Consider the following 26,413-nt stretch of genomic DNA (forward strand, 5'->3'; position numbering starts at 1 on the left):
CTGTGGCTCTGTGGGAGTTATGAGTGCTAATGCATTTTCAGCCATAGGTTGTGGGTTATCAGAATCTGATGTGTCTGATGTGTGTATGCGTTTATTTCTTCCCATGTCCATTTCTGCTCTTCTTGCCAAAGCTGCCTCTATATTGTCCTGTGCACCTGTGTCTTCTATAACTGATTCTTGATTCATCTGATTGTTCTCTTTTGGGTTGTCATATTCCATCTCCTCTTCCTCCTCATCATCCGGGGGAGGTTGTGGAATGTACCAACCTTTTGCTTGTTTTTCCGTTTTCTTTTTTCTGCGGCTGTCTTTTTTGCCTGCTGGACACGTACTTTGTAAGTGTCCTGTTTGTCTACATGTTCGGCATCTAAATGCAGTGTTTTCATAATCTAATACTTGTGTCCAGCTGCTCTGTCTATGCTTCAGCTGGATTTGGTCTGGTAGGCCTTTGCTAAGGTCTACTTCCACACATATTCGTGCAAAAGTGAATATTCTTTCCTCCACTCGCTGGGTGTCCATTTTAATGTAGCGCCCAATTGTGTTTCCAATTCCAGTGAGTACTTGCTGGTTCCAGAGATGTATTGGGAGGTTGTGTAGCCTCACCCACACTGGCATCTTTGTGACAACCATTGTGTTTGCATCAAATCCTGGGAACCATGGCGTGATGAAGAGTCCAGTGGACCCCCAAAACCACGGCCCATCCTGTATTATTATATCTCTGTCTGCTGCTGATAAAAATTTCACAATAAAAAATCCCTTGGAGCATAGGTGTACTTCGCATTCCGTGGTCCAGTTCGTGTAGATCCAGATGAATAGATCCGCTGGTTTGGGCCAATAGCAGTTAAATCTGCATATTATTGCCTGTCTTTCGTATATGGTGCATTGCTGGTCTATTTCTGGTGTATTTACGTTGTATTCGGGAGTGTGTTCCAGCTGTTCCACTATGTATGGCCTTGCGTCCATACCTGTTTGGTTCGGTCCTGTTCCTTCTGTGTTTTTCCCCTGTAGGACGTTTTTGAAGGAAATGTTGCCTGGTTTTTTCCCAATTGAACCAGTGCCACTTCCTCCCGCCCTGTCTGAATTCTTGTTGTTGTTAGCTACTCCTCCTCTTAGCCTCAGGTTGAGGATTATTGTTGACAGAGGTATTATTCTATATTCCCAGAGGTATTTTGTTTCTTGTAGTACTTTGCCCCCATGTATCAAGCTTTGGGCTTCGATGGGATAACCCAGTTGTTGCATAATAATGTCTTGCATTTCTTCTACAGTATCTGTGTCTTTTACCCAGATTAAGTGCGATTTTCCTTCTAGGTTTTTTATAAAAACTTGAAATCTTTGATCTCTGACCAGGTTTCCAGGCAGATCTAACCCTGTAGTACTGCTCTGCTCCTTTTCCTCGCCTTGATACAGCTTGCTTGGTGTGGTAGCTTCTCGATCTGGCCTGTTAAAGGACCGATCTACCGCGAGCGGGTCTGTATCTAGGGGTCTGGGCCGCTGCCTGTTCTCCATATCGCGGATCGGTGGATTTAATGCCCCTTTGGGGTTCCACGACATTTTGTTTTCTAGATCTGTATCATAACAATACGGATCCATGCTTTGATAAGCCATGATCTGAAGATTTTCTTCATACCTTGAATAGTGTAGGCGGAGGGCTCCATACTTGTTCCAGGCCGCTCCCTTATCATGCATTTTCTCGCTAGCAGCTACGGACTTTGGGCTGCTTGTTAAGTGCTCACTCTGAATACTTTCCCTCTGCTCCTCTAAACCCTTTATGCCTCTCAGGAGCTTTCTAGTTGTCTTCGTCGGCTGTGGGAGTCCTGTATTGCCCAGATCTGGGCCGGATCGGGCGTCACAAACCAGATCTGCTGCAACTCTAAGAAACGCCATCGCTGTCATCTCCGTTTGATATTGATTGAGATCCAGCTTATTTGTTGAAAGCAACCGAGAACAGTGATAACAATTACCCAGATCCGTCATGTATGAAAAAACCTGAGCCAAGAAAGAGTGGTTATACTCAAGTTTTTGCATACTCTGTTCCAGTTCTTGGAGCTGCTTTCCGATGGTAGATCCGGCCCCCTTCCACAGGGAGAGATCTTGCGCAGCGCGTCCCTCTGCCCGACATCCCTCCGATTCAGCGTAGTGCGGATCTTTGAGAGCAGCAGCGGCGGCCTGACCTTCTGAAACTTGAATAAACGCCATCGCTCGAAACCCTCGTGCTCTTCGTTCCTCCGTAACCACTCTCAGAAATATTATTTTCTTACCTCGGCTACCTATCGGATCATCGTGATCCTTAACCATGCTGAGACAGTAATACTGAGATCCTTCTCATCACATATATGTAAAGACTGTTGATATCCACTGAGACTGTGATAGTATTCTTCCTGCACTAAGATCTTCCTACACTGAGACTGTTTCAGAGACATCCGAAAATGTGTCCTTCTATAATGTGGATTGCAAACCCCTATGCTTGTCTGAGATTTCAGAGATCCGACTTGCAGAGAGATGTGTGAAATTTATTGACTTTAATTCTGAACTTACATGCCTATTTATAGTGGTTTGACCCACATATTAAGCCAACCTGTCAGTGTGAAGATATGTGTCTCTATTTTCAGTTTGACATGACTTTTATTTAGTTCATTTGGTAGCCAACTTCATCCTGAGGATTGTGCTTGTCTTGGAGGGTTTTTCTGGACATTTGGTTTGTCCCATATACATTACACATAGTCTCATAAAGAGCTCTTCAATTTTCTTTTGACTCTTTGACTTTCCTAGACCTATGGAATGAGCAAGAAACTCATTCATATAATTTATAAAATAGTAATTCTTTTTCTTGACAAGTACAAAGATCAAAATTACATTGAAAAATATTGAACCTAGTTACCCTTTTCTTCGACAAAAGGAAGGTTGAAATTAGTAGGGATGATATTCTAGATGGTCCTTCTGTGCCTGAATCTGAGACAAATATTTTTGATGATCCCATGGATCCCATGGACCCCTTAGATCCTCCATGTGATCTTCCTTCCAGGAAAAGGCCACTTTGGCTCCATGACAAATTACATGATGATGAAAGATGAGTTCTCGTTCAAATATCATTTAGAGAAAGGAAGAATCCATGTAGATACCCGGGATATGTTGCAGCCATGAGTATTATGATTCAAGTCGAACCTACCACCTTTGAAGAAGCCATGAAAGAAAAAGTTTGGAAGGATGCTATGGCCAAAGAATATGAATAAATTATGAAGAATGATGTATGGGATGTTGTGCTGAGATTGGATGGGAAATACGTGGTGACTTCAAAGTGGTTATTCAAGATTAAACATGGAGTTTATGGCAGCATTGAGAAATATAAAGCAAGGTTCGTAGCCTAAGGATTCTCGCAAAAAGAGGTAGAAGATTATGATTATGTATTTTCACTTGTGGCTCGATATACAACCATTCGTTTGATAGTTTCTCTTGTTGCTAGTCAAGGATGGAGCCTTCATTAAATGGATGTGAAGACAACATTCCTCCATGGCATGTTATAGGAAGAAGTGTACATTGATAAGCCACAAGGATTTGAAGTAGAGGATCGAAAGACACATGTTTTCAAGTTGAAGAAGGCATTATATGGTTTGAAACAAGCCCCCAAAGCATGGTACACCCACATAGACAATTATTTGGTGAAGCTGGGATTCACAAGAAGCAATGTTGATCCCAACCTATACTTCAAAGTAGTCCAAAGTATGGTGTTGATTTTGGTTTTATATGTTGACAATCTATTCTTGATAGGTAGTGAGCCCCTAACGATAGAGTGTAAGAGGGAGCTAGCCTTTGAATTCGAGATGAAGGGATTTGGACTCATGCACTACTTTCTAGGCCTTGAGGTGTGGCAAAGGCCTATTGAGATTTTCCTTTCACAAGGAAAATATGTCATGAAGCTACTGGAGAGATTTGGAATGACAAAATGCAAGTCCTTTCCCACACCGATGGAAATGAATTTCAAGAAATTATGTGGAGAAGTTGCAGGACCCAATTTGGTGAATCCATTCAAGTATAGACAATTAATTAGAGCTTTGATGTTCTTAGTGAACATCCATCTAGATATATGCTATGCAGTAAACAAATTGTGTCAATTCATGACCGATCCTCTCCATGCACATTGGATCACTGTCAAACACATTTTGAGATATTTGCATGGGATGATCACCCTTGGTTTGAGATATTTTTCCAAAGATGTTCGACTTCATGGATATACCAATGTTGACTAGGAAGGAAACATTGTCGACATGAAGAGTACATCTCGATGTTGTTTTAGTCTTGGATCTTCGATGGTATCTAGGATAAGTAGGAAGCAAAATTCTGTAGCATTGAGTACTCGTTGAGGTAGAGTACATTGTCGCTAGCATGGATAACTGCAAAGTAGTTTGGTTGAGGAATCTCTTTGGAGAGCTATATGAGTAGGTCCTAGACACTACAATGATATATTGCAACAACAAGAGAGGGATATTTCTCACAAATAATCATGTATTTCATGACACGTCCAAGCACATAGAGATTCAATATCATTACATTTGAGACATGGTGCATAGAGGAGCCATTAGACACCATCATATATCGATAAATGAGTAGATTGTAGATATTCTCACCAAGGCTTTTCTGAAAGGGCAGTTTTTGGTCTTCAGAGAGTAGCTTGGAATAATGGATATGACCCCTTCTCATAAGGGGCATCACTGATCAAGAACACCGAACTGACTCTTCCCCAGTGCCTCATCTCGTAGTGTGAGGATTTGAGATAGAGGGCTCCTAGGGTTGAGGGATCTTTGGACAAAAGGTTCGTATATGTTGCTCCCCTATCTGTTACATAGGGCCAGAGTTGTTTCTCCCCTATCTTGGTCTTTCCATAATATACCGAGTTAGCATCATACCCACAAACTAGGCTTGTTCGGATTACTGCTCCGTATTTAGCCAACGGGTTGAGAGTGTACTTGGGGGTGTACAACCCAAGTTGATTATGATGCAGGTGTTATACTACATGAACCTTGAGGGTCATTGTTAGGAATATCAGTTGGAAATAGGATGGGTTGAGATGTGCTCCCCATAGCTAGATATGGGGTTGAACGTGTTTTCCCACCCCATGCGATTTAGGATTGAGATATGTTCCTCGATGTAGTTTCAGATTGATATGTGCTCGTTGATATTGTTCTCAGATTGCGATATGCTCTCTAATGTTATAGAGAGTGGTAGCTAATGCTCCCAAATTTTTCTTCTTCATATTTGATAATGTTTCAACAGATAGAGTTGAATAGAGATGGGACATGATATGACGACGTGATACACATGAAATGATGCAGTTGGAATTTGTCCCTAACTGAGAGGGAGTGTTAATTTTGCAACTCAGTGATAAATTCCAGCTGTGGGACTAGATTCCTCTTTTCGAGAGGACCATTTTTTACTATTGAAGCACTCAATTTGGACTTGTCCCTAGCTGAGAGGGAGTGTTAATTTTGCAACTCAGTAATAAATTCCAACCATGGGACTAGATTCCTCTTTTCGAGAGGACCATTTTTTACTATTAAAGCACTCAATTTAGACCAGGGAAAGTGTTCTTATGAAGAAAATCCCACATATGCACATTTGGATACGTCGGCCCTAACAGGAAATTGGTCACCCTTGGAAGCCTATAAATAAAAGTGACCTCAAGCTCATTTGGACATCACCAAGCATCATCTTCTTCTCTTATTCATTGATTTGTTCGCATAGGTCTGAGGTTGGGTTGAGGAAAGTGGTTCATATAGGTCCAAAAATACAGTGTTTGAAGCTCGCACATGTTCTAGGGTTTTCAGTCACCACTGCAGGCTTGTCAAAGGAAATTTTCAGCTATAACTACACGCGAGCAGGCTCAAGGGTGCAATTGGAAGGTCCTAGCCGCATGCACACCTCTTCCTCCATGCGGTTGGTCTTTAGGGCTAAATTTGGCCGCAAACTAGAAAAGTTGTGTTTGATATATACTGATGCTCGAAACATAATTTTGAATGTTATTGGTTATTTTGTTAGATGATTTTGTATAAGGCTCATTTTACTCTTTGTTGAACATTTTATGACAATATAATAGAAGAATAATTTTCAAAGGGTTTTCCCCCTTGTGGGGTGTTCTCCTAGTCTTTGACCAAACCTCATGTCTCTTGTTGATGTGTTGATTGTCTCCTTTATCATTGCATTTATTGTTCTATGTTCAATTACTGTTAATGATTAGAAAGATTAATTCTTATTGAAAAGATTGCTAATTGAAGAATTGAATTGGGCTAAAAGTAATTGAAATGACATAGAGCAATGTGATAATTAACACTTTGACCATTGACCCTCCTTTGAATTTTATCTCTTCAAAATTAGTTTTTCATCAATGGTTATATTTCTTCATATTCTATATCACAATTTTAGTCCCAAAATTCTCTAACAATATGAACAACTATGAAAATCCACATTAACTTATTGAAAACAATTATTAAAAATAAAGTAATGGTTGATAAAAGATATTTAAATTGAAAATAAGGAACAAAAATATTACTCAAAAAATAACATAAAAGTAAAAAACTATATTTAAATTGAAAATAAGGAACAAAAATATTACTCAAAAAATAACATAAAAGTAAAAAACTAAAATAATGATTTGAGTGAATATTTGTGGATTAGAAATTTAAAAAATAATAAAAATAAAAAACTATAATTAACATGAAAAGAAAAAACAGTGTATTAAATAAATAAAGTAGTCTAAAAATGAAGTAAATTGGCCTAGAAAACAATGGATTTTTAGGCCAGATTTTGGTAAAATAGGGTAATTTTTTTTGGAAATGCCAAGTACAAATTTCAAGCTTCAACATTTTGGGTGCTTTAGGATTTTTGATGGTGCTGAATCTATTTCCACCCTCAAAAACAAAATTCAAACACTCCTACCATCAAAATTTTTAGGACAAAAAATCCCAAATTTTTGTCTCCCAACCAATTTACTCTATCACTAAACAACTTCACACTTCATTATTATGGTTAATATAAAATATTTAAAAAAATTTAGTTATTATTTGTTAATATAAAATATTTAAAAAATAAACTTTTAATTTTAATTTTGTGAATTAAATTATTTTTTATTATTTAAATAAATTTGAAAAAAAAATAGATTTCAAGCTTTCGTTATCCATCAGGTTCTTGAGTGGTTTTCCAGATCACATAATCCATTTCTTAATACTCCACGTTTTGGAACACTACATTTTATAATGATAAAATAAAATAATTTATTAATATAAAACTTAAAAATATAAAATGTTATACGAAAATATTTGATAGAGACAAACCTGCTCAAAAAATTATAATACAATAACCTGCACATTACAACTCAAACCTTTACTCATTAAAATTTACATCACGTCATCTAAGAAAAAAGTCCAAGTGTTCCATAATTAATGGATGACCATGTCCAATAGGCAGAATCCAGTGTTTTAATGGACTTTCCTTGACTTATTACAGGTTTTTCAAAGCCCCAGTAAACAAGGGTGATCTGGATAATTTTAGACGAGACATAGATGGTATGTACAGGCAAATTAATACCCAGATGGGTATTTGTATTTTAGATGCCAATGGCCGCAAGAAAGCCCCTCTCTCCAGAAGATATCCGGATCATGCAGGTGAATATATGATTGAAATAATTTGTTTATTTTAAATTCGTTCTTCCCACAAACATGGATCTGATAATTAATGCCGTTGAAACAGTTGGAATAGAGGAGTCGGTAAAAGAAATTATCGATCTTTTGGAATGGGCGAGTGACAAAAATGCCATTGCAATTATGGTGCATGGATTCGGCGGAATGGGTAAGAGCACCCTTGCAGATGCCGTCTTTTCGTTCGCTAACATTCAAGGATGTAAATATTCTAAAGTTCAACTCTTCGAAAATATCGATTCAAGTCCAAAGATAGTAGAATTGCAGAGATTGATCTTAAAAGATTTGATGGAACAAGGAGAGACGGTTCCAGATATTAGAAGTGGGCGGGATGGACAACTAGAAGTGGGCAGGATGTTAGAGGAGGTGCCCGCGTTTATCTACATAGATAATGTTTTGGGGCAAGAGGAGCTTCGGCAGCTTTTGCCCAAGGATATGAAAAAGCAGTTGTCTATTTGAGGGTTTTTTCGGTGAAAATCTGGCAGCAATTTATTGGAATGGTAGTTTCCGCACAATCAAACCTTCCCAGGGGTTTTTCAGGGCACTGAATCCAAATATGCAGTTAAAAAACCATTTTAACTGCAACAAATCAAGATTTAACCTCAATTTCGTCCGTCACCGAATCTTCAAAAAGTTGCATTATAGACAACTCCTATGAAAAAGGCCAAGAAGGTGAGGCTGCTTCTCACTGCACGTGATATAGATGTGGGCAGAGCGTTAAAAGTGAAAACAATACCCTATGCTATGAAAGGCCTTCATGACACAGAAGCTATGCAGCTTTTGGGGAGAGAAATCTATGATGATGAGACAAACTACGACAGGGAGGAGCAAATAAATTCTACCCAATTGAATCAGATTGTACAGTCATATGGCGGAATTCCAAAACTTTTGGAACTGGTAGGAGGATTCATACGAGAAGAAGAGGATAAGCAAAAAGCTTATAGAATATTGATGAAAGAGAAAGAAAAATGGGACACTGAAATTGGGAAAATAGAGTCCTACCTCTTTGCATACGACTATCTCCCTGAGATATCCAGAGATCCATTTCTGGATATTTGCTCCTTTTTTAAAGGATGGGACTGGGACACAGTGGCAGATATTGTGGGAGAGATTGAATTGCATATGCTGGAAAGTAGATCACTTGTCACCAGAGGCACAAATGGGGTTGTTGTTGTACACGATGTCATTTTGTCAATCGGTCTAAAAAAGACAGAGGGAGTGAGATTCACATTCACCAGTGGAAAGCAAGTTGAGGAGCTGCTAAATGAGAAGGTATCAAATCATGAAATTAATTTTGTTCCATAATATGTCTCTATCATTATGATAACTACTCAATTCTGTTTAATAATATCATGCAGAAAATTCCAGAGATCAAAGGTATATGGCTGAGTGAAAATAATAAAGATCGATTAGATATATCAGCATCAAAATTGGACTCATTGTGCAGTTCGATAAGAGTTCTTGCATTGGGGAACTTGATAAAAGTAGAGGACAAATGTAATCAAACATTTAAAAAGTTGGTTTTTTTACAAGCTGCAGTTCCCCATCTTCCCTTTGATGTATCCCAGTCAAAGGGATTGAAATATTTGAAGTACGAACCAATGGATTTGAATTTCCACGAGGCAAGTCTCTTTCAAATAGTTAGTCCAATATCTCTTTCTTCAATTCTCTTTAAAAAAGAATTCGTGTGTGAGATAGTTTTATTATTTTTAATGGTTCAATTTGATTATGGTTGTCACAAATAATTTGCAGATTCCCTCGAGTGTTAGCTACATGGAGTTTGATGGAAGGTTACATTCTCATGCCTTGGAAATCTCTTCCGGCGATCTTCAGCATCTCGGGAATTTGCGGATACTTAGATTGACCCACTTTGTAGCGTTGAAAAAATTGCCTGAAGACCTGGGTGATCTAGTACGTGGTTTGCAAGAACTCACACTTTCATATTGCAGATCTATACAGGAGTTACCAGCCTCAATTTCAAAGCTCCAATCTTTAAGAGTAATCAGAATGGAGTACTGTTCGAGTATAATGCAATTGCCTGAAGATTTTGGATCATTGATTTCTCTGGAAAAACTCAATTTGCAGGTTGCAAGAATCTAAAAGTGCTTCCTAGTAATTTTGAGAAACTCACAGCATTGAAATTATTGGATCTATCCTATTGCGAGAGGCTACTAGATCTCCCTCATGGCTTAGGAAACTTAACATCACTTGCTGAATTAGATTTGAAGGAATGCAGCCAATTAAGAAGTATTCCAGAAAGCATTGGAGAGCTGAAGTCGTTGGCCTCCTCACTGGATATGTCAGGCTGTTCAAGCTTAAAAGAACTACCTAATGGGTTCTGCAACCTCTCCTTTATCACATATCTTTCATTGCAGGAGTGTAGCAATTTAGAGAAGCTTCCAGACAGATTTGGGGAATTAGTAAATTTAAGAAGGCTGGATTTAAATGGGTGCAAAAACCTTGAAGATTTGTGTAATGACTTCCACTGCCTCGCCTCCTTAGAAACTTTATACTTGGGTGGGTGCCACAGTTTGAAAGCACTCCCTGATTGTTTTCAGTGTCTTGCCTCATTGCGAGTAATAAATCTAGTTGATTGCCTCTTGTTGGAAGGGAAAGAGATGGACAAGGTGGTGAAGATAAAAACATTACAGTTGGTAAACATCAAGGAAAGCGAAATGTTGGTGAAGAGATGGGGAGAAATTGAAAGAGAAGGCAATCCATTAGGGTCTTTTACAGTGTTGACAGGACAGGTTAACATAACATCCATCCATCCATATTGATATACCGATCGTGTTATTGCATGTATTTTATGTGAACTTTTAAAATGAATATAGATTGTGTATCTTTTTTTACTTTGTACTGATTTCAGATTTCTGTTCAGGATTTGTCGGAGGACCGGAAGGCGACTCTAGAAAAGGAGTTGTTAACAGAATTCGACAGCCTTCTCAGTAATGGAGAAGGAGAGCCATTCCATCTGTCTCACCATCTTTCTGCAGACTCCCTCTTTCTTGTCATCTTTGATTTCCATGCCAATTTTGATTATGATTTCCCGTGGCCTTTATTTGAATAAACTGTTGGAATTTTCTGATAAATTCCATAACAGAGAAAAAATTTCTCTGTTTTTGCACTCTGTTTTTGCAGAGAAAAACAGAAAATCGCTTAACACAGTTTTTTTTCAGTTGCTATAACTTGTGTTGCACCAACGCTCTTCTTGGTGTTGCACCAACGTAAAAAAATTTTGAGTTACGGTGTAACAGCAACGATGATTTGACGTCAACCACTTTTAGTGTAACAGCAACAGGGAAAATAACTTGTATTTATTAAAAATAAAACTAACTGTTTACAAGGTTTGTCCTTCTCTCACAGCAAACAACCATAAAACAAAATTACATTCAAGGTATCTGCACTGCTGTGCATTTTTCCCTTGTTGTTCTCTGCTACGCTATTGCGTCTATTCTGCTGTGCACTACTGTGCGTTCCTGGAAGAATTTATCTTCATGCTGCTGCGTGCTCTTCTCTGCTCTGTATAATTCCTCTGTTGCTCTGTATGATTCTTCAGCTGCTAACTTTAAAACAGAACTGTTGTGTGGTATTTATATGCTAAAACATATCTGATTAAAACAGTAAAATATTACAAAATATCTTCTAATGTTTATCTCTGTATTTAATGCAGCAAGGCGGTGATGCTTCTATCAAAAAACAAGTCGGCTATCTGCATGGGAATTCAATTTGTGAGTTTAATGCACATTTATGTGCAAAAATATCAAAGGCGACTTTTCGACATCGAACAGGCTCGAACATTTACTGCGAATCAGATTGCAAATCAAATTCATGTCTAGCTGTTCATAGTTGCAGTTTGAATTAAATTCCAACACTCCCCCTTAATTTCAACTGTTGCATACCCAGACATTTCCTGAAATGATCAAAACCTTTCTTTGCTAATGGTTTTGTCAAGATGTCAGCAAGTTGATCCTCTGTTTTGCAGTGCTGCAAAACAATCTCACCATTGTTAACCAATTCACGTATGAAGTGAAATTTGGTGTCTATGTGCTTTGTTCTTTTATGAAAAACAGAGTTTTTAGACAATGCTATTGCTGAGCTATTGTCACAGTAAATGGTTGTGCCCTTTTCTTGTTCATGACACAAATCTTTGAGAACTCTTCTCATCCATACTGCTTGGCATGTTGCTGCTGTTGCTGCCACATACTCTGCCTCTGCTGTTGACAAAGCCACAACTGGTTGCTTCTTGGAAGCCAATGAGATGGCTCCCGATCCCATATGAAACACATATCCCGATGTGCTTTTCCTATCATCAACACTTCCAGCCCAATCACTGTCAGTGTAACCTGTCAACATGAAACTTTCAGAAGAGGAGTATAAAATATCAAACCCCTTCGTTCCATTCACATACCTTAGAATCCTCTTGGCTTCCTGCCAATGAGTCTCTTTCGGTCTTTTCATAAATCTGGAGATTAAACTCACAGCGTGCATAATGTCCGGCCTAGTTGCAGTCAAGTACATAAGGCTGCCAACTATGCTCTTGTACAATTTTGGATCAAAATATTTGCTGTTGTCTTCTTTGGTTAATTTCAGCCCCACTACTGTTGGAGTCACAGCAGCCTTGCTGTTCTGCATGTTAAATCTCTTCAACACAGCTTCTACATATTTATCTTGAGAAATGAAAACACCATTTTCACTTTGGTCTACTTCAATTCCAAGAAAATATCTTAAGAAGCCCAAGTCATTCATTTCAAATTCACTTTTCATGACTGCTTTAAAATCAGCAATGAGAGAAGCATCTTTGCTAGTAAAAATCAAATCATCTACATATAAAACAACAATAATAATCTTACCATCATTCTGTTTTATGTAGAGTGTGGGTTCACCATCACACTTATAAAACTCATTCTCAATCAGATAAGCATCAATTTTGTTGTACCATGCTCTTGGAGCTTGCTTCAGCCCATAAAGAGCCTTCTTCATTTTACAAACTTTATGCTCTTGGCCTTCAACTTCATAGCCCGGAGGTTGATCAACATAAACCTCTTCTTTTAACACTCCATTCACGAATGCAGATTTAACATCCATCTGATAAATCTTCCATTTGTGTTGTGCTGCAATAGACAACACTGTTCTGACTGTTTCCATCCTTGCTACTGGTGCAAAGGTTTCATCATAGTCTTTGCCTTGTTGCTGCTTGTATCCTTTCACAACTAGTCTTGCTTTGTGCCTGTCAATCTTACCTTCAGCATTGCTTTTGGTCTTATAGACCCACTTAACTCCAATGGCATCCTTGCCTTCAGGGAGGTCCACTAACTCCCATGTTTTACTCTTCTCAATTGCACCAATTTCTTCATTCATTGCTTCAATCCATTTATCTTCATTTACAGCATCTTTAAAATGGATTGGGTCATCAATATGACAATACAAAGCGAATAATGAATTCGGACCGGTATTGTTACTTACCTCTCCTTGTTCATAAATCTCACTCAAATTTATGAATCTTGGTCTTCTTGGTGTGCTTGGAGTTCCATTCGAACTTGTGGGTATTTCAGATCCATGTGGTGTTTCAGCAACAGCTGTTTGTGGTGTAACAACATCTGTTCTTCCTTGACTTCTCAAGGCTGTTCGAATTCCAGCTTGTGGTGTGGTTTGTTGAACTTGTTGTGGTGTAGGAGGAGCCACCAAGGAAGGATTATTTGCTGCTGTCCCTTCCTCTTGTTCATCATGAGACACAATTGTCTTCACATTCACTGTTTTATCTAAGCTTCCATCCCAAGCTTCATCTTCAATGAACTGCACGTCTCTACTTACTATTAACTTCTTGGTGGATGGATTATAGAGTTTGTATGCTTTTGACTCATCACAATAACCAACAAAGACACACTTCTCCCCCTTACTATCAAGCTTTTGTCTTAGCTGATCCGGTACATGTGCATATGCCACACAACCGAATACTCTCATGTGAGTGACAGTTTGTTTTTGACCACTCCATGCCTCTTCTGGTATTCTGTTCATGACAACTTTAGTTGGGCATCTATTCAAGATGTAAACTACGCAAGTAACAGCTTTTGCCCAATACTCATGCGGCAAGTGTTTTGCCTTCAGCATACTTCTGACCATGTCAAGAATGGTCCTGTTCTTTTTTTCAGCAACACCGTTTTGTTGAGGTGTGTACCTTGCTGTGAACTGCTTTTGTATGCCATTCTCTCTGCAAAAATGCAGAAAGTCTTGGGAAATGTACTCTCCTCCTCTATCTGTTCTGAGCACTTTGATATAATGCCCACACTGCTTTTCAATAAGAGTTTTGAAGTGGCGGAATTTCTCAAACACTTCACTCTTCTGTTTTAGCATATACACCCATGTCTTTCTGGTGTAATCATCAATAAAAGTTAAAACATATTTATTTCCAGCAAATGATGGTATTTGCATCGGTCCAAACACATCAGAGTGAACAATTTCCAATGGTGCTTTTGCCCTTATACTCTTTCCTGCTGGAAAGCTTTCTTTGTGTTGCTTGCCCAAGATGCAGCCTTCACAAAGGCTGTCTGGTTTCTCAATCAACGGCAATCCCTTTACCATTCCCTTTCTGTGCAACAGATTCAGGCCTCCGAAATTGAGATGTCCAAATCTCAAATGCCACAACCAATTCACATCTTTCACTTGTTCCTGAAAGACTTCTTGTGTTACAGCCGCAATAGTTCTGCCTTCCTTCAAATCTGCCCTGAGTTTGAGAGGAAACATTCTATTGCTGGTCATCTGCACCTGTGCAATGATCTTCTTACTTGGAGGTATGTCTATGATAGTACACAAATCATCTTTGAAGAACACGTTGTAACCTTTGTTTATGAGCTGTCCAATGCTCAAAAGATTACATTTCAGACCAGGTATAGTATACCTCTGGCACAATCATGTGTTCTCCATTTTTTGCTAGAATACTGACTCTGCCCTTACCCTTGACAGTTATCTTATCATCAGCCCCTGTTGTTACCTCAAATTTCACATTTTCATCCAGATTGGTAAACATTGCAATATTTCCAGTCATGTGATTACTACAACCTGAGTCTAAGAACCAAAAATCTTCTTGTTTGTCTTGTGCTATGTTACATGTTAACAGCACGTTCTTTGGGTTCTTATCTTCTTCATTTGCAAAATTAACATTCTGCCTATTATTCATGTCATTTTGTTTTTTCTTGCATTCATTGGCGTAGTGCCCAAATTTTTTACAATAATGACATTGGACTTGGGATTTGTCATACCTTTGTCCATGAGCTTGTTGTTTGCTTGAACCTTCAGCTTGGTTCTGATTACAGCTCCTTCCGCTCGTGCTAGCAGGGTAATTTCTGCCTCTGTTTTGGCTTCTTCCACGACCTTTGTAATTTGCTCTGCCTCGACCTCTTCTTTGGCCAAAAGACATCTGAGTCTTGAATGCTTGCTCAAATGAGGAATCTGTTCCTCTACTCAGTCTGTGTTCATGAGACAACAGAGAAGCACTCAGCTCATCTATCGTGAACTGTGAGAGATCTTTTGTTTCTTCTATTGCTACCACAATAGATTCAAACCTTGAGGGTAAACATCTCAAGATTTTCTCTACAATTCTTCTATCTTCAAGAATCTCACCATGAGATCTTATCTGGGTTATCAAGCCAATAACCTGAGTGAAGAATGAATCTATTGTATCAGATTCCTTCATGCTGAGATTTTCAAAGTCTCTCCTCAACATCTGCAACTTTGCAGTCTTCACCTTCTCCATGCCTTGATAGGCAGTTTGGAGAGTATCCCATGCCTCTTTGGATTTTGTTGCTGCTGCAATCCGCGGAAAAACACTTTCATGTACTGATTGGAAGAGGAAAAAGAGGGATTTGGCATCCTTCTTTCTGTCACCCTTCAACTGGTCTCTCTCTGCTACTGTCAAAGCAGCCAGTGTTGTTGCATCTGCAGGTTCAGCATAGCCTGTTTCAACCAGCTCCCATATTGCTTGAGAAGCAAACAGTGCTTTCATTGTTATGGACCAATAACTATAATTTTTTTCCATTAAACTGTGGTAGTTGGGGATTTGTCAAACCTGTTCCAGCGTCTGCCATCTTAACCTGTCTTGGTAAAGAAGAGATACTGACTGTAAAAATAAAAATAGGCAAAAACTTTCTCTGCTGGAAAAAGTCAGCTCAACAAAACTTCTTACAGCTCCTACAGTGAAAAACAATATCTGTTTTTGACTCACTGACCGCCTAGACTAGCTCTGATACCATGTTGGAATTTTCTAATAAATTCCATAACAGACAGACAAAAAATTGCTCTGTTTTTGCACAGAAAAATAGAAAATCGCTTGCTGGAAACGGTGTTTTAGCAACACAGTTTTTTTTTAGTTGCTGTAACTTGTGTTGCAGCAACGTTGTTCGTGGTGTTGCAGCAATGTAAATTTTTGACGTCAAGTATTTTTTGAGTTACGGTGTAACAGCAACGGTGATTTGACGTCAACCACTTTTGGTGTAACAACAACAGGAAAATAACTTGTATTTATTAAAAATAAAACTAACTGTTACAAGGTTTGTCCTTCTCTCACAGCAAACAACCATAAAACAAAATTACATTCAAGGTATCTGCACTGCTGTGCATTTTTCCCTTGCTGTTCTCTGCTACGCTATTGCGTCTATTCTGCTGTGCACTGTTGTGTGTTCCTGGAAGAATTTATCTTCACGCTGTTGCGTGCTCTTCTCTGCTCTGTATAATTCCTCTGCTGCTCTGTATGATTCTTCAGCTGCTAACCTTTAAAACAGAACTGCTGTGTGGTATTTATATGCTAAAACATATCTGATTAAAACAGTAAAATATTACAAAATATCTTCTAATGTTTATCTCTGTATTTAATGCAACAAGGCGGTGATGCTTCTATCAAAAAACAAGTCGGCTATCTGCAGGGGAATTCAATTTGTGAGTTTAATGCACATTTATGTGCAAAAATATCAAAGGCGACTTTTCGGCATCGAACAAGCTGGAACATTTACTACGAATCAGATTGCAAATCAAATTCATGTCTAGCTGTTCATAGTTGCAGTTGGAATTAAATTCCAACAGAAACGATAGATGAAATACAAACAAAATTAGAAATAATTTATATGGGCGACAATTTTAATGAGTTGCCAATGAAAGTCAAAGGTAAAATTGTGGGCCATAGGGAACGGGACGATTGCACTGTTGATGTGGTAGGGAAAGTGTTCTCTGTGTTAGATGTTGCAGATCAAGAGCGAGGAGGAGATCCATATGATAATAACTGTTATTTTGAGATGAGAACGAAGGTAGCGGGAGACGAGAAGGGTGCTAAGGATTATCGTCCTCTCTGGAAACTTTTGACAAGCCGTGAAGTGGAGGAATTTTTGTTGGGTAAGTGTAGAAGTTACGAGAGGTTGAAGGAACTTGAAGCAAGAAGTGGAGAGAGTAATATAGAGTTGTTAAGAGAATTGTTTCCGACTGGAAAGGGGGAAAGCGCTCACATCTTTGGAAAGAATTATGCATCACAGAAGGTATTAAGTTCTGACTTTTGTTATATTTCTTTTTTAAAACAAAATTTACAAATTTCGCGTCACATTATTGACTCTCTCTACTTTATTTTGTTTACATTGATAATTGTAGGGCGCTTCAAATGAAAACTCCAAACCTTGTAGCTGCGGAGTGGAAGAATTGAAAGGAAAAAGGATTTTGTTAGACATCAGGCCTCTTGACATCTGCCATGATATTCGTGTGGGGTCTTTGATGGAACTGTATAACACAAAGAAAGAGGCATTTAATTTAGAAGTTATATCAATTCCACTTGTGCAGCCAAATACAAATATAAAATTGGAGATGTTTGAGCAGTTCTCAGGAGATGCTCCGTGGTTGGTCCTTCAAAATCCATGGATGTTAAGCAGAGCAGTGAAGTATTTCCTCATTAAAGGGTGTCTACCAGACCAAGGATATCAATTATGGGGAGATGAGATTGGCATAATGTACATGAGTATAATCACGGTAATAGAACCAAATGGGAAAGTCTTTACAGCTGATAAACCTGTACTGCCTTTGCTAGATAGGTGGGGGCCAAAGGCTTATCCCTTTACCGTGGACAAAATTAAAGAATTAGAGGAGGAAGAGTGGTCTCAAATGGAGACTACGTCTACTTTAGAGCTTCTTTTCTACAATCAAGAAAGCCTATGGCATAAGGTGAGTAGTCCATCATTGTTTGTTTAAAGTTTGATAGATTAAAGGTTGTTTTGTTATATAATTTTTTTGGGGAGATGATAAATTAAAGATTAGTATTTAATTTATATTTGTTTTTTTAATATTTTTATTTAAATAGATGATTTATTATTGTTTTAAGATTAATTTTTTTCCTTATTTTGAAAGGTAAAAGAGGTATTGCTTCAACAAAAAATGATATGTTTATTTGGTGGAGATGGCTCTGAAAAAGGAATATCTATGAAGGAGTTTACATTTTTTTTAAGGAATGTGTTAATAGAGTTTATTGATGACATTCATATAATTTATATCACTGGATTTGACTTCAAAGAGACAAAAAGATCAAAGCTCACCGATGCCACTTATGTTCAACATTGTCCACTACAAAATCCTGAAATGCCAAAAGTTGAGATGGAGGAGATGCCTTTGTTAAATTTATTGGAACATGAGGCTATAAGATTTTGGACACACTCTTTAAAAGAAATGGTGTCTAAAAGAGATGACAATGCCAAACTGAAAAGAATCTTTAACTCTATTGGTTATCACATTCCATGGATGATATTAATAGATAAAGATGGGGAAATAATTATAGAAAATGGGCAAGATATGATTTCCCTATATTTAGAGAGTATGGAAGAGAAAGCCAAGAGATTGATGCAAGTCTTGATCAAGGGCTCCAAGGAGGACAAAGAACAAGCATTGTTTGAGTTAGAACAAAGATGATGTATTTAATGCTATGTATTATAAATGAACTACATTTTATTTATTATTTTCAATATGTTTTCTCATTTTTTTCACTATAATAATGTTCTTTCTTATCATATTAATCATAGCTTTTATGGAGAGAAAATGGAGAATAGAGTTTTGTTAGCGGCTCCTTCCTCTGCAACTCGCGCGCCGCACCAGAGTGCCTCGAGCGACATTGCCCCTGCATTTCGTGCTCCGCTCAACCCTTGCTATGAGGCTCTGCAACGGCAGACGCATCACTCAGAGAAACAGCGAAAGACTCAGCTTTTCAGGGATCTCTTTTGCCCCTCTGCAGCTCTTTATGCAGCACTAGCGCTTACGTCCTCAGCTGATGGCTGGCTTTTCCTTCGGCTTGTTGGTGACCATGGCAGACATTCTGAAGACTCGCATGCCTGTGCCAGTTGCCCAGATTTTTCTCCTAGGATAGAGACCTTGGACGTGCTCCAAGCGTGGGCCTCTCTTGCCCTTCTCCAAAAAAGCAGTGAGGCAGGGGTTTGTATGACGCAAAGGTCCATTCGGCCCCTCCACAAATCCGCTAGCCTATCCTTAGCAGCGTATTAGGGCTGGAGCGATAGCTACCATCTGCAGAAGCCTTTTCTTCCCCCACCGCCTCCAGTTTGTCAGGAGACAAAAAACCCAAAAGATTCAAGCATTGTTTTGCTCCAGAAAGCGTTTGAAAACTTCTCTACCCCCTTTCAGGTTCAAATCTCACAGATCTCAGGCAAGACCATACTGCAATAGGTCTACCCTACAAATCTAGTGCAGGATCTCGATGTAAAACTGGAGCGTCGAGTCGGGATCCCCTCTGCCCTACAGATACTTCTCTTTCAAGGTAAACAACTTGATGATCCTCTTCCCCTCTCTTCTTACAACATAAAAAATAATAGCTCTAGGTGTTTTCCCTTTGCTTGAGAGGCGGCGCTGCAGGTCATCTTCTTCTGCTCCTCCCTTCCCCTACAAAGCTGCATTACACTCTGAGATTCCCTTCTCCCCTGAGGCTCTCAAACCCAAGCCTTTCCTAGTTGACAAGTTAGAGGAGGTTCCCTCTGTTAAGCTCTCCCACCCGGGCCTTGCAGATAACCTTCAAAAATTTGCTGAAAGGGCCATCATCTGCAGATTCAATGGGATTTGGCCACACTCTAAGGACCTCTATGACTGGATCCATGACAACTGGACTCATCATTGCAAGGTCAGCTTATGCTCAAAAGGATATTTTATAGTTCTGTATGACAATCCTAAGCATTATGAATAGGCCTTAGAAGAAGGTCCTTGGTTTATGGGTACAGCAGGACTCTTCTTAACTCCATGGTTCCCAGATTTTGACCCAGCATCTGCAGTCATCACCAAAGCACCTGTCTGGATCAGACTTCCAAATTTACCAGCTCACCTGTGGCATTTAGCAGTCTATAGGTGTATAGGCAACACCTTGGGCTGCTTTTTAATGGTAGATTCTATGCGGGAACATCAAGGTCTCTACACATATGCCAGAATATGTGTGGAACTAGATCTTAGCAAGGGTCTACCAGATCAACGATTTTTTTTGGACCTAGAACCTAGACTACGAGAACACTGCCTTCCGTTGCCACCATTGTCACCTAACAAGGCACCTGCAGAATTCTTGCCCATCGCTCCCTGCAAAAGCGAAAAAGGGCAACATTGCAAAGACCAAACCCAAATGCTGGGCCCCTTGTCCTCTGCCGCCAGCAGTGAGCTCAGATTCCTCAAGCTCGGAAGATGAGGAGAGCGATGCAGAACCGGACCAGGCGCCTCAATCGATGGATCCGCCCACTGATACTCCTGCGCCCACCTTTGTCTCAGCAATCTCCCAGAAACGCATCCATGAGACCTCCTCTTCTGAATCAGATAAGGAGATCCCCCTGTTGGAAAATTCCAGTCTTCCAGTGAACTTCACTACTCCTTAGGGCGCCTTTTCTTATATCACATCCTACGCCAACATATGTTTTATGTATCTATAATTTTTTTATACACAAACTACTATCATAAGTTAATATGAGGCTATGGCCACATCTCCCAACGAGTAGTTCTCCTTTTAATAAAAGGGGTAAAGATTCAATGGACTAGACCATATTATACCACCATTGAAACCTTGAAGTGAAAAACTATGAAAGGGCATATTTTAATCTATCCGGCATGAAGCATGATATTTCTTATCTAGATAAATAAATCTAATACTGCTATTGGAATATATTAACAAAATTGCATCCTAATAATATTGATAATCTTATGTTAATAGGAAGCTAAATGCAATTTAAAGGAATTATAAAACAATTCAAAAGGAAGTATGTGTTTAGAAAGTTTTCCATTTCCTCTTGGAACCCAAAATTTCAATGTTGTGTTGATCACTAAGAATTGAACTATATTTCCAATAAGGCTTTCTTATTAGGGCACTTAAGCAATTGATTTTTTTTTATAAGAACATGAGTTCACTATTATTATCAAACTAAGATAAAGGCATGTCTTTATGAATCACATCTCTACCATCACCCTAGGCTAGACAAAAGACTTTCAAGATGTTTTTGTTGATACATAATTGTTCAAAATTCACCCAAAAAATGGCCTAAATTGTCTCAAAGATGTTTATTAGTTCTTAACTAATCAAATTTGATTAGAAGAGTATTCTATAAAGGGGACATTATCACAATTATTTTTTATTCTTATAAATCATCATTACAAAAGTGATACATAAGTTTGATAATAGAATATGAATAAGATTTATTTTTCCCTATGAATATTAAAAAATCTATGAATAACATTACACCCTACGAATATGAACCCTTAGATTAATAAACCCAAGGGATTATAAACCCAAGGAAATAATATTAAACCCAAGGGATCAATAATATAAACTCAAGGTATATAAACCCTAAGATAAACATTATAAACCCTAAAGCAATCATGGTTGATGATGATTGATTTTCATATTGAGACAATATTTGTCACAATGCAACGTTGGAACATGGTTGCTTTTCATATTGAAAAAATCCTTGTCACATTGTGACGTTGGACTATGGTTGGCCATGATTATAAACCCAATGGATTTATATTAAACCCAAAGATTAATATTATAAATCCTATGAAAAATGTTATACCCTAGGAATATGAACCCTTAGATTAATAAACCCAAGGGATTAATATTATAAACCCAAGGGAATAATAAACCCAGGGAAATAATAAACAGTTGATTTTCATATTGACATAATCTTTGTCACAATGCGACGTTGGACTATGGTTGACCATGATTGATTTTCATATTGAGACAACCTTTGGCACAATGCGACGTTGGAAATTGGTTGACCATGGTTGATTTTCATATTGAGACAATATTTGTCACAATGTGATGTTGGGCCATGGTTGACCATGGATGACCATGGTTGTCATAATGTAACGTTGGACCAAGGGATTGATATTATAAACCCAAGGGATTAATTCTAAAACCCCAAGGTATTATAAACCCAAGGAAAATGGACCCATAGATTAATAAAACCAACAGATTAATATTATAAACCCAAGGGATTAATACTAAAAATCCAAAGGATTATAAACCCAAGGGAGTAATATTAAACCCAAGGGAATAATATTATAGCCCTAGGTATATAAACCCTAAAATAAACATTGTTGACCATGTTTTACCATGGTTGATTTTCATATATGCTATATTATAAACTTCATATTATAAACCATGATGTCAAACCCAATATTAAAAGTCGTAATTACAAAACCTATAGCATACAACCTAATATTAAGTATTAATATATTAATTATTTATTAAGAAAATATTTTACTAATAAATATTAATATATTATCATATATTAATAAATATTAAAAGGATTTATAGTATAAACCTTGAGTAATATTATAAATGGAAGGGAATAATATTAAACCCTATGAACATGAACCCTAAAATAAACATGGTTGGCCCTGGTTGACCATGTTTAATTTTCATATTGAGACAATCCCTGTCCCAATGTGACGTTCGACCATGGCTGACCATGATTTATTTTAAAATCAAGAGAATCTTTGTCACAATGTGACATTGGACCATGGTTGACCATGGTTGATTCTAATATTGAGACAATATTTGTCACAATGTGACATTTGACCATGGTTGGCTATGAGTGGTTGAGATTATAAACCTAAGTGAATAATATTATACCCTAGGAATATGAACCCTTAGATTAATAAACCCAAGGGATTGATATTATAAACCCAAGGGAATTGTGAGGACCCAACCGTAGGGCCTTTAACTATTGATGTTATCATTCAATTAAATTTCCCAAATTTTGAGAACAATCAAATAAATTTCACAAAATTTTAGAACAAGGAAATTTTCAGGGTTATAAAACATCATAAGCATGAACATATATTAATTTAATTCTACAACATGCATAACTTTTAACAATTTACATAAATAAAGTGACTAAATGAAGAATACTTGATTCGATGACTTTGTTGGGATGCTCTTGACTCTGTTAGGATTCTCATGTTGGGCTACTTAATCAAATTTACCTCCTAGCCAACTAGGAATGATTTCCTAGCCCAGAGAATGTCCATAGGTTCCCTAGCCCTCTGAGTCCAAGTCCAACCAGTTGTAGTGTGTCCATGTTAAAATCACCACTCTCCAAATAGATCCAAGTTTAAGTTCTCTCATTTTTCTCTCTATTCTCTTCCTTCTCCTTCTTTACCTTCCTCCTCCAAATAAAATCCTCCAATGCCAAAATAAAGAACAAAGATCCCCCTTCTCCTCTCATCCTCCTTCTCTTTCTCTCATCCACTTGAACCAAATACCATTAATGCCGTGAATACCCCCCATCCTTTTATTTAATGACCTTGACTTTCCTTTCCATATATTATCCCAAAATAAATTTGAGGAGACACCTTGAGAATTGAAATACAAATATTTAATTGAGAAATAAATTGGAGAAGACCATATCCTATCCAAAAGTAACATTGAGAAGACACCTTAAGAATTGAAATATGAGTATTTAATTTAGAAATAAATTGGAGAAAACCATATCTTATCCAAAAGTAAATTTGAGAAGACACATTGGGAATTGATTAATAATTGAATAATAAAAAATAATAAAAAATCATATTAGTAAAATAAAGTTATAGATTCACAAGTGTAGGTATTACTTAATAATTGAGCCTAGAGGCACATTCTACAGCCCAGTATGACCCTGATGTGTAAGTATGTCACGTCCTCAAAAAATAATAAAAATATTTTTTACTAATGTCGGCCAAAACATTAACTTGAACATTAAATTATATATAAATTTTTAATCTTATTAATGGACTAAGATTAATTATTAAAATATAACTATGTATTATTATATATAATTTGAATGGATAATAAATTATCTCATGCATTTAATAGTTCTTTTATCATATACGTGAATTTCAATGGATCATAAATTTACCTTTAACAAAAAAAATTACCACATTAAAATTGTAAATTAGGTAAAATATTAAACATCTTTACTCAGATTTACTAAAGCTAATAGCATCTCTTAAATCAAAGGAAAAAGGTTAATTCAACAAAAAGAATCAAAAATCCTGCTCCAAAACATTTTAATATTTCTTTTGATTAAATATTTGTAAAATGAATCTTTGGAGGGAAAAACCATATCCTATGGATATATTAAAGTCTTTAAAGACATAAATATTTCCACATCAAAGTTCTAATATTTGAAATTATTAATTTGATGTAGTTTTATTATAATTTTGTTATCATGCCATAAAAAACATTATTAAATCTAATATTAATATTATTAAATTTAGTATGATATTCAATTTGTTATATTATAATATATATTAATATATCATGATATATATTAACTCTAGATGTATTTATGTAGGGAAGAACAAAGACATAAAGTGATAGAGGTGGAGAGATAGAGGGAGTGACAAGGGAGATATGGAGATAAAATGAAGGTGAAAGACATAGAGAGAGAAGAGTGGAGAGAGAGAGGGGGGGGTGACAAGGGAAAGATGTAGAGAGAGTGTGTATGTTTTGGGGTGAGATAGAGAGACAAAGAAGGAGATATGGAAGGAAGGGGGAAGAGAAGGAGAGAGAAGGAGAGAGGGAGGGAGATAGTGACAAGGTTGGAGGGTGAAGAGAGAGAGAGGGAGGGGGAGAGGCAGAGGGAGGTGAGAGAGAAAGGGAGAGAGATGAAGGAAGAGAGAGAACGTGAGAGAGAGAAGGAGACAAGGAGGGAGAGAGAGATGGAGTTGGAGGGAAAGAGAGAGGGATGTAAGAAGAAATACCTAGAGAGAGAAATGTGGAGAGAGAGAGAGAGAGAGAGAGAGAGAGAGAGAGAGAGAGAGAGAGATGGAGTGATAAGGGAGATAGAGAGAGAGGGAAAGAGGAGAGCAGGAGGGAAGAGAGAGAGATGAGGGGGAGAGAGAGTGAAGGGGAAGAGAGAGGGAGAGGAAGAGGGAGGGAGAGATATATAGATATGGAGAAAGCATGTGTATGTTTTGGGGGTGACATAGAGAGACAAAGGAGAGACAGAGGAGATAGAGATATATATGGGAGGTGAAGAGAGGGAAGAAGAGAGAGATAGAGAGAGGGAGGGAGAGATAGATAGATATGGAGAGAGAGTGTGTGTGTATGTTTTGGGGGGTGAGATAGAGAGAAAAAGAAGGGGAGATGGAGGGATATATAGATATATATGGAGGGGGGAGAGAGGGAATAATATTTCTTGTACTATATGTATTGATTTCAGTGTAGATGACAATTTATAATCCTATTTGATTGTTTGCACTAGATGCATTGATTTAAGTTTAGATGTTGATTTCTAATTATATTTGATTGCCTGCACTAGATGCATTGATTTCAGTTTAGATGTTGATTTCTAATCCTATTTGATTGCTTTCTCTAGATGCATTTATTTCAGTGTAGATGGTGATTTGTAATCTATTTGATTGCTTGTGCTAGATGCATTGATTTTAGTGTAGATGTTGATTTCTAATTATATTTGATTTCTTGCACTAGATGTATTGATTTCAATGTAGATGTTGGTTTCTGATCTTATTTGATTGCTTGCATTATATGCATTGATTTCAATGTAGATGTTTTCTAATCCTATTTGATTTCTTGCATTAGATGGATTATATGTTGTTAATCTTGAGACTATAAAATATTAAAAATATTTTTCAAGATTAGATGGATAGGGGGAGAGGAAGAAGATTTCTTGCACTAGATGCATTGATTTCAGTGTAAATGTTGATTTCTAATCCTATCTGATTTCTTGCACTATATGCATTGATTTTAGTGTAGATGTTGGTTTCTAATTATATTTGATTGCTTTCACTAGATGCATTGATTTTAGTGTAGACGTGGATTTCTAATCCTATTTCATTGCTTGAACTAGATGCATGGATTTAAGTGCAGATGTGGATTTCTAATCCTATTTGATTGCTTGCACTAGATGCATGGATTTCAATGTAGATGTGGATTTCTAATTCTATTTGATTGCTTGCACTAGATGCATTGATTTCAGTGTAGATGTTGATTTCTAATCTCATTTGATTTCTTTCATTAGATGCATTGATTTCAGTGTAGATTTTGTTTTCTAATCCTATTTGATTGTTTGCATTATATGCATTAGATGTTGTTAAGATTGAGGCTGTAGATTATTAAAAAAAAAATCAAGATATATTTAGTAATATGTAGAGGGACACTATTAAGAAATAATTAGCTATCAAAAGTTGCGATACCTAGAATTAAAATGAAAAAGACGTGCATAATAAAT

General features: G+C 37.4%; 3 protein-coding genes across 3 annotated transcripts in view; all 3 read left to right on the plus strand.

Moving 5' to 3' along the window:
* LOC149245391 (uncharacterized) overlaps window positions 1-8,141 on the plus strand; it is a 97,404-nt gene extending 89,263 nt beyond the window's left edge. Inside the window, exons 4-5 of the mRNA XM_089438160.1 lie at window positions 7,492-7,649; window positions 7,735-8,141. Coding sequence (XP_089294286.1) covers window positions 7,492-7,649; window positions 7,735-8,141 — 565 coding nt within the window. The remainder of the gene's footprint in view (window positions 1-7,491; window positions 7,650-7,734) is intronic.
* Window positions 8,142-8,336: 195 nt separating this feature from the next.
* LOC149245392 (disease resistance protein RUN1-like) lies at window positions 8,337-10,748 on the plus strand. Its single transcript, XM_089438169.1, has 4 exons — window positions 8,337-8,954; window positions 9,041-9,304; window positions 9,435-10,432; window positions 10,564-10,748. Exons 1-3 carry the CDS (start codon window positions 8,337-8,339, stop codon window positions 9,780-9,782), a joined length of 1,230 nt encoding a protein of 409 aa, XP_089294295.1. The 3' UTR covers window positions 9,783-10,432; window positions 10,564-10,748.
* A 6,050-nt stretch (window positions 10,749-16,798) lies between these two features.
* LOC149245393 (uncharacterized) lies at window positions 16,799-18,614 on the plus strand. The gene is made up of 3 exons (XM_089438177.1): window positions 16,799-17,203; window positions 17,313-17,876; window positions 18,060-18,614. Exons 1-3 carry the CDS (start codon window positions 16,799-16,801, stop codon window positions 18,612-18,614), a joined length of 1,524 nt encoding a protein of 507 aa, XP_089294303.1.
* Window positions 18,615-26,413: the final 7,799 nt, after the last annotated feature.

This window comes from Pinus tabuliformis, chromosome 7 (genome assembly GCF_031772625.1).
Source record: "Pinus tabuliformis cultivar Carrire ecotype Pingquan chromosome 7, CPIR1, whole genome shotgun sequence".
Taxonomy (NCBI): Eukaryota; Viridiplantae; Streptophyta; class Pinopsida; order Pinales; family Pinaceae; genus Pinus; species Pinus tabuliformis.

What these genes read in the sequence shown, in the direction of transcription:
- LOC149245392 (XM_089438169.1), top strand. Translation starts at nt 8,337, where the DNA reads ATGAAAAAGGCCAAGAAGGTGAGGCTGCTTCTCACTGCACGTGATATA. An exon ending in AGGAGCTGCTAAATGAGAAG is followed by an intron (nt 8,955 to 9,040) that starts GTATCAAATCAT and finishes AATATCATGCAG; the next exon opens with AAAATTCCAGAGATCAAAGG. An exon ending in TGGATTTGAATTTCCACGAG is followed by an intron (nt 9,305 to 9,434) that starts GCAAGTCTCTTT and finishes AATAATTTGCAG; the next exon opens with ATTCCCTCGAGTGTTAGCTA.
- LOC149245393 (XM_089438177.1), top strand. Translation starts at nt 16,799, where the DNA reads ATGGGCGACAATTTTAATGAGTTGCCAATGAAAGTCAAAGGTAAAATT. An exon ending in AGAATTATGCATCACAGAAG is followed by an intron (nt 17,204 to 17,312) that starts GTATTAAGTTCT and finishes TGATAATTGTAG; the next exon opens with GGCGCTTCAAATGAAAACTC. An exon ending in AAGAAAGCCTATGGCATAAG is followed by an intron (nt 17,877 to 18,059) that starts GTGAGTAGTCCA and finishes TTATTTTGAAAG; the next exon opens with GTAAAAGAGGTATTGCTTCA.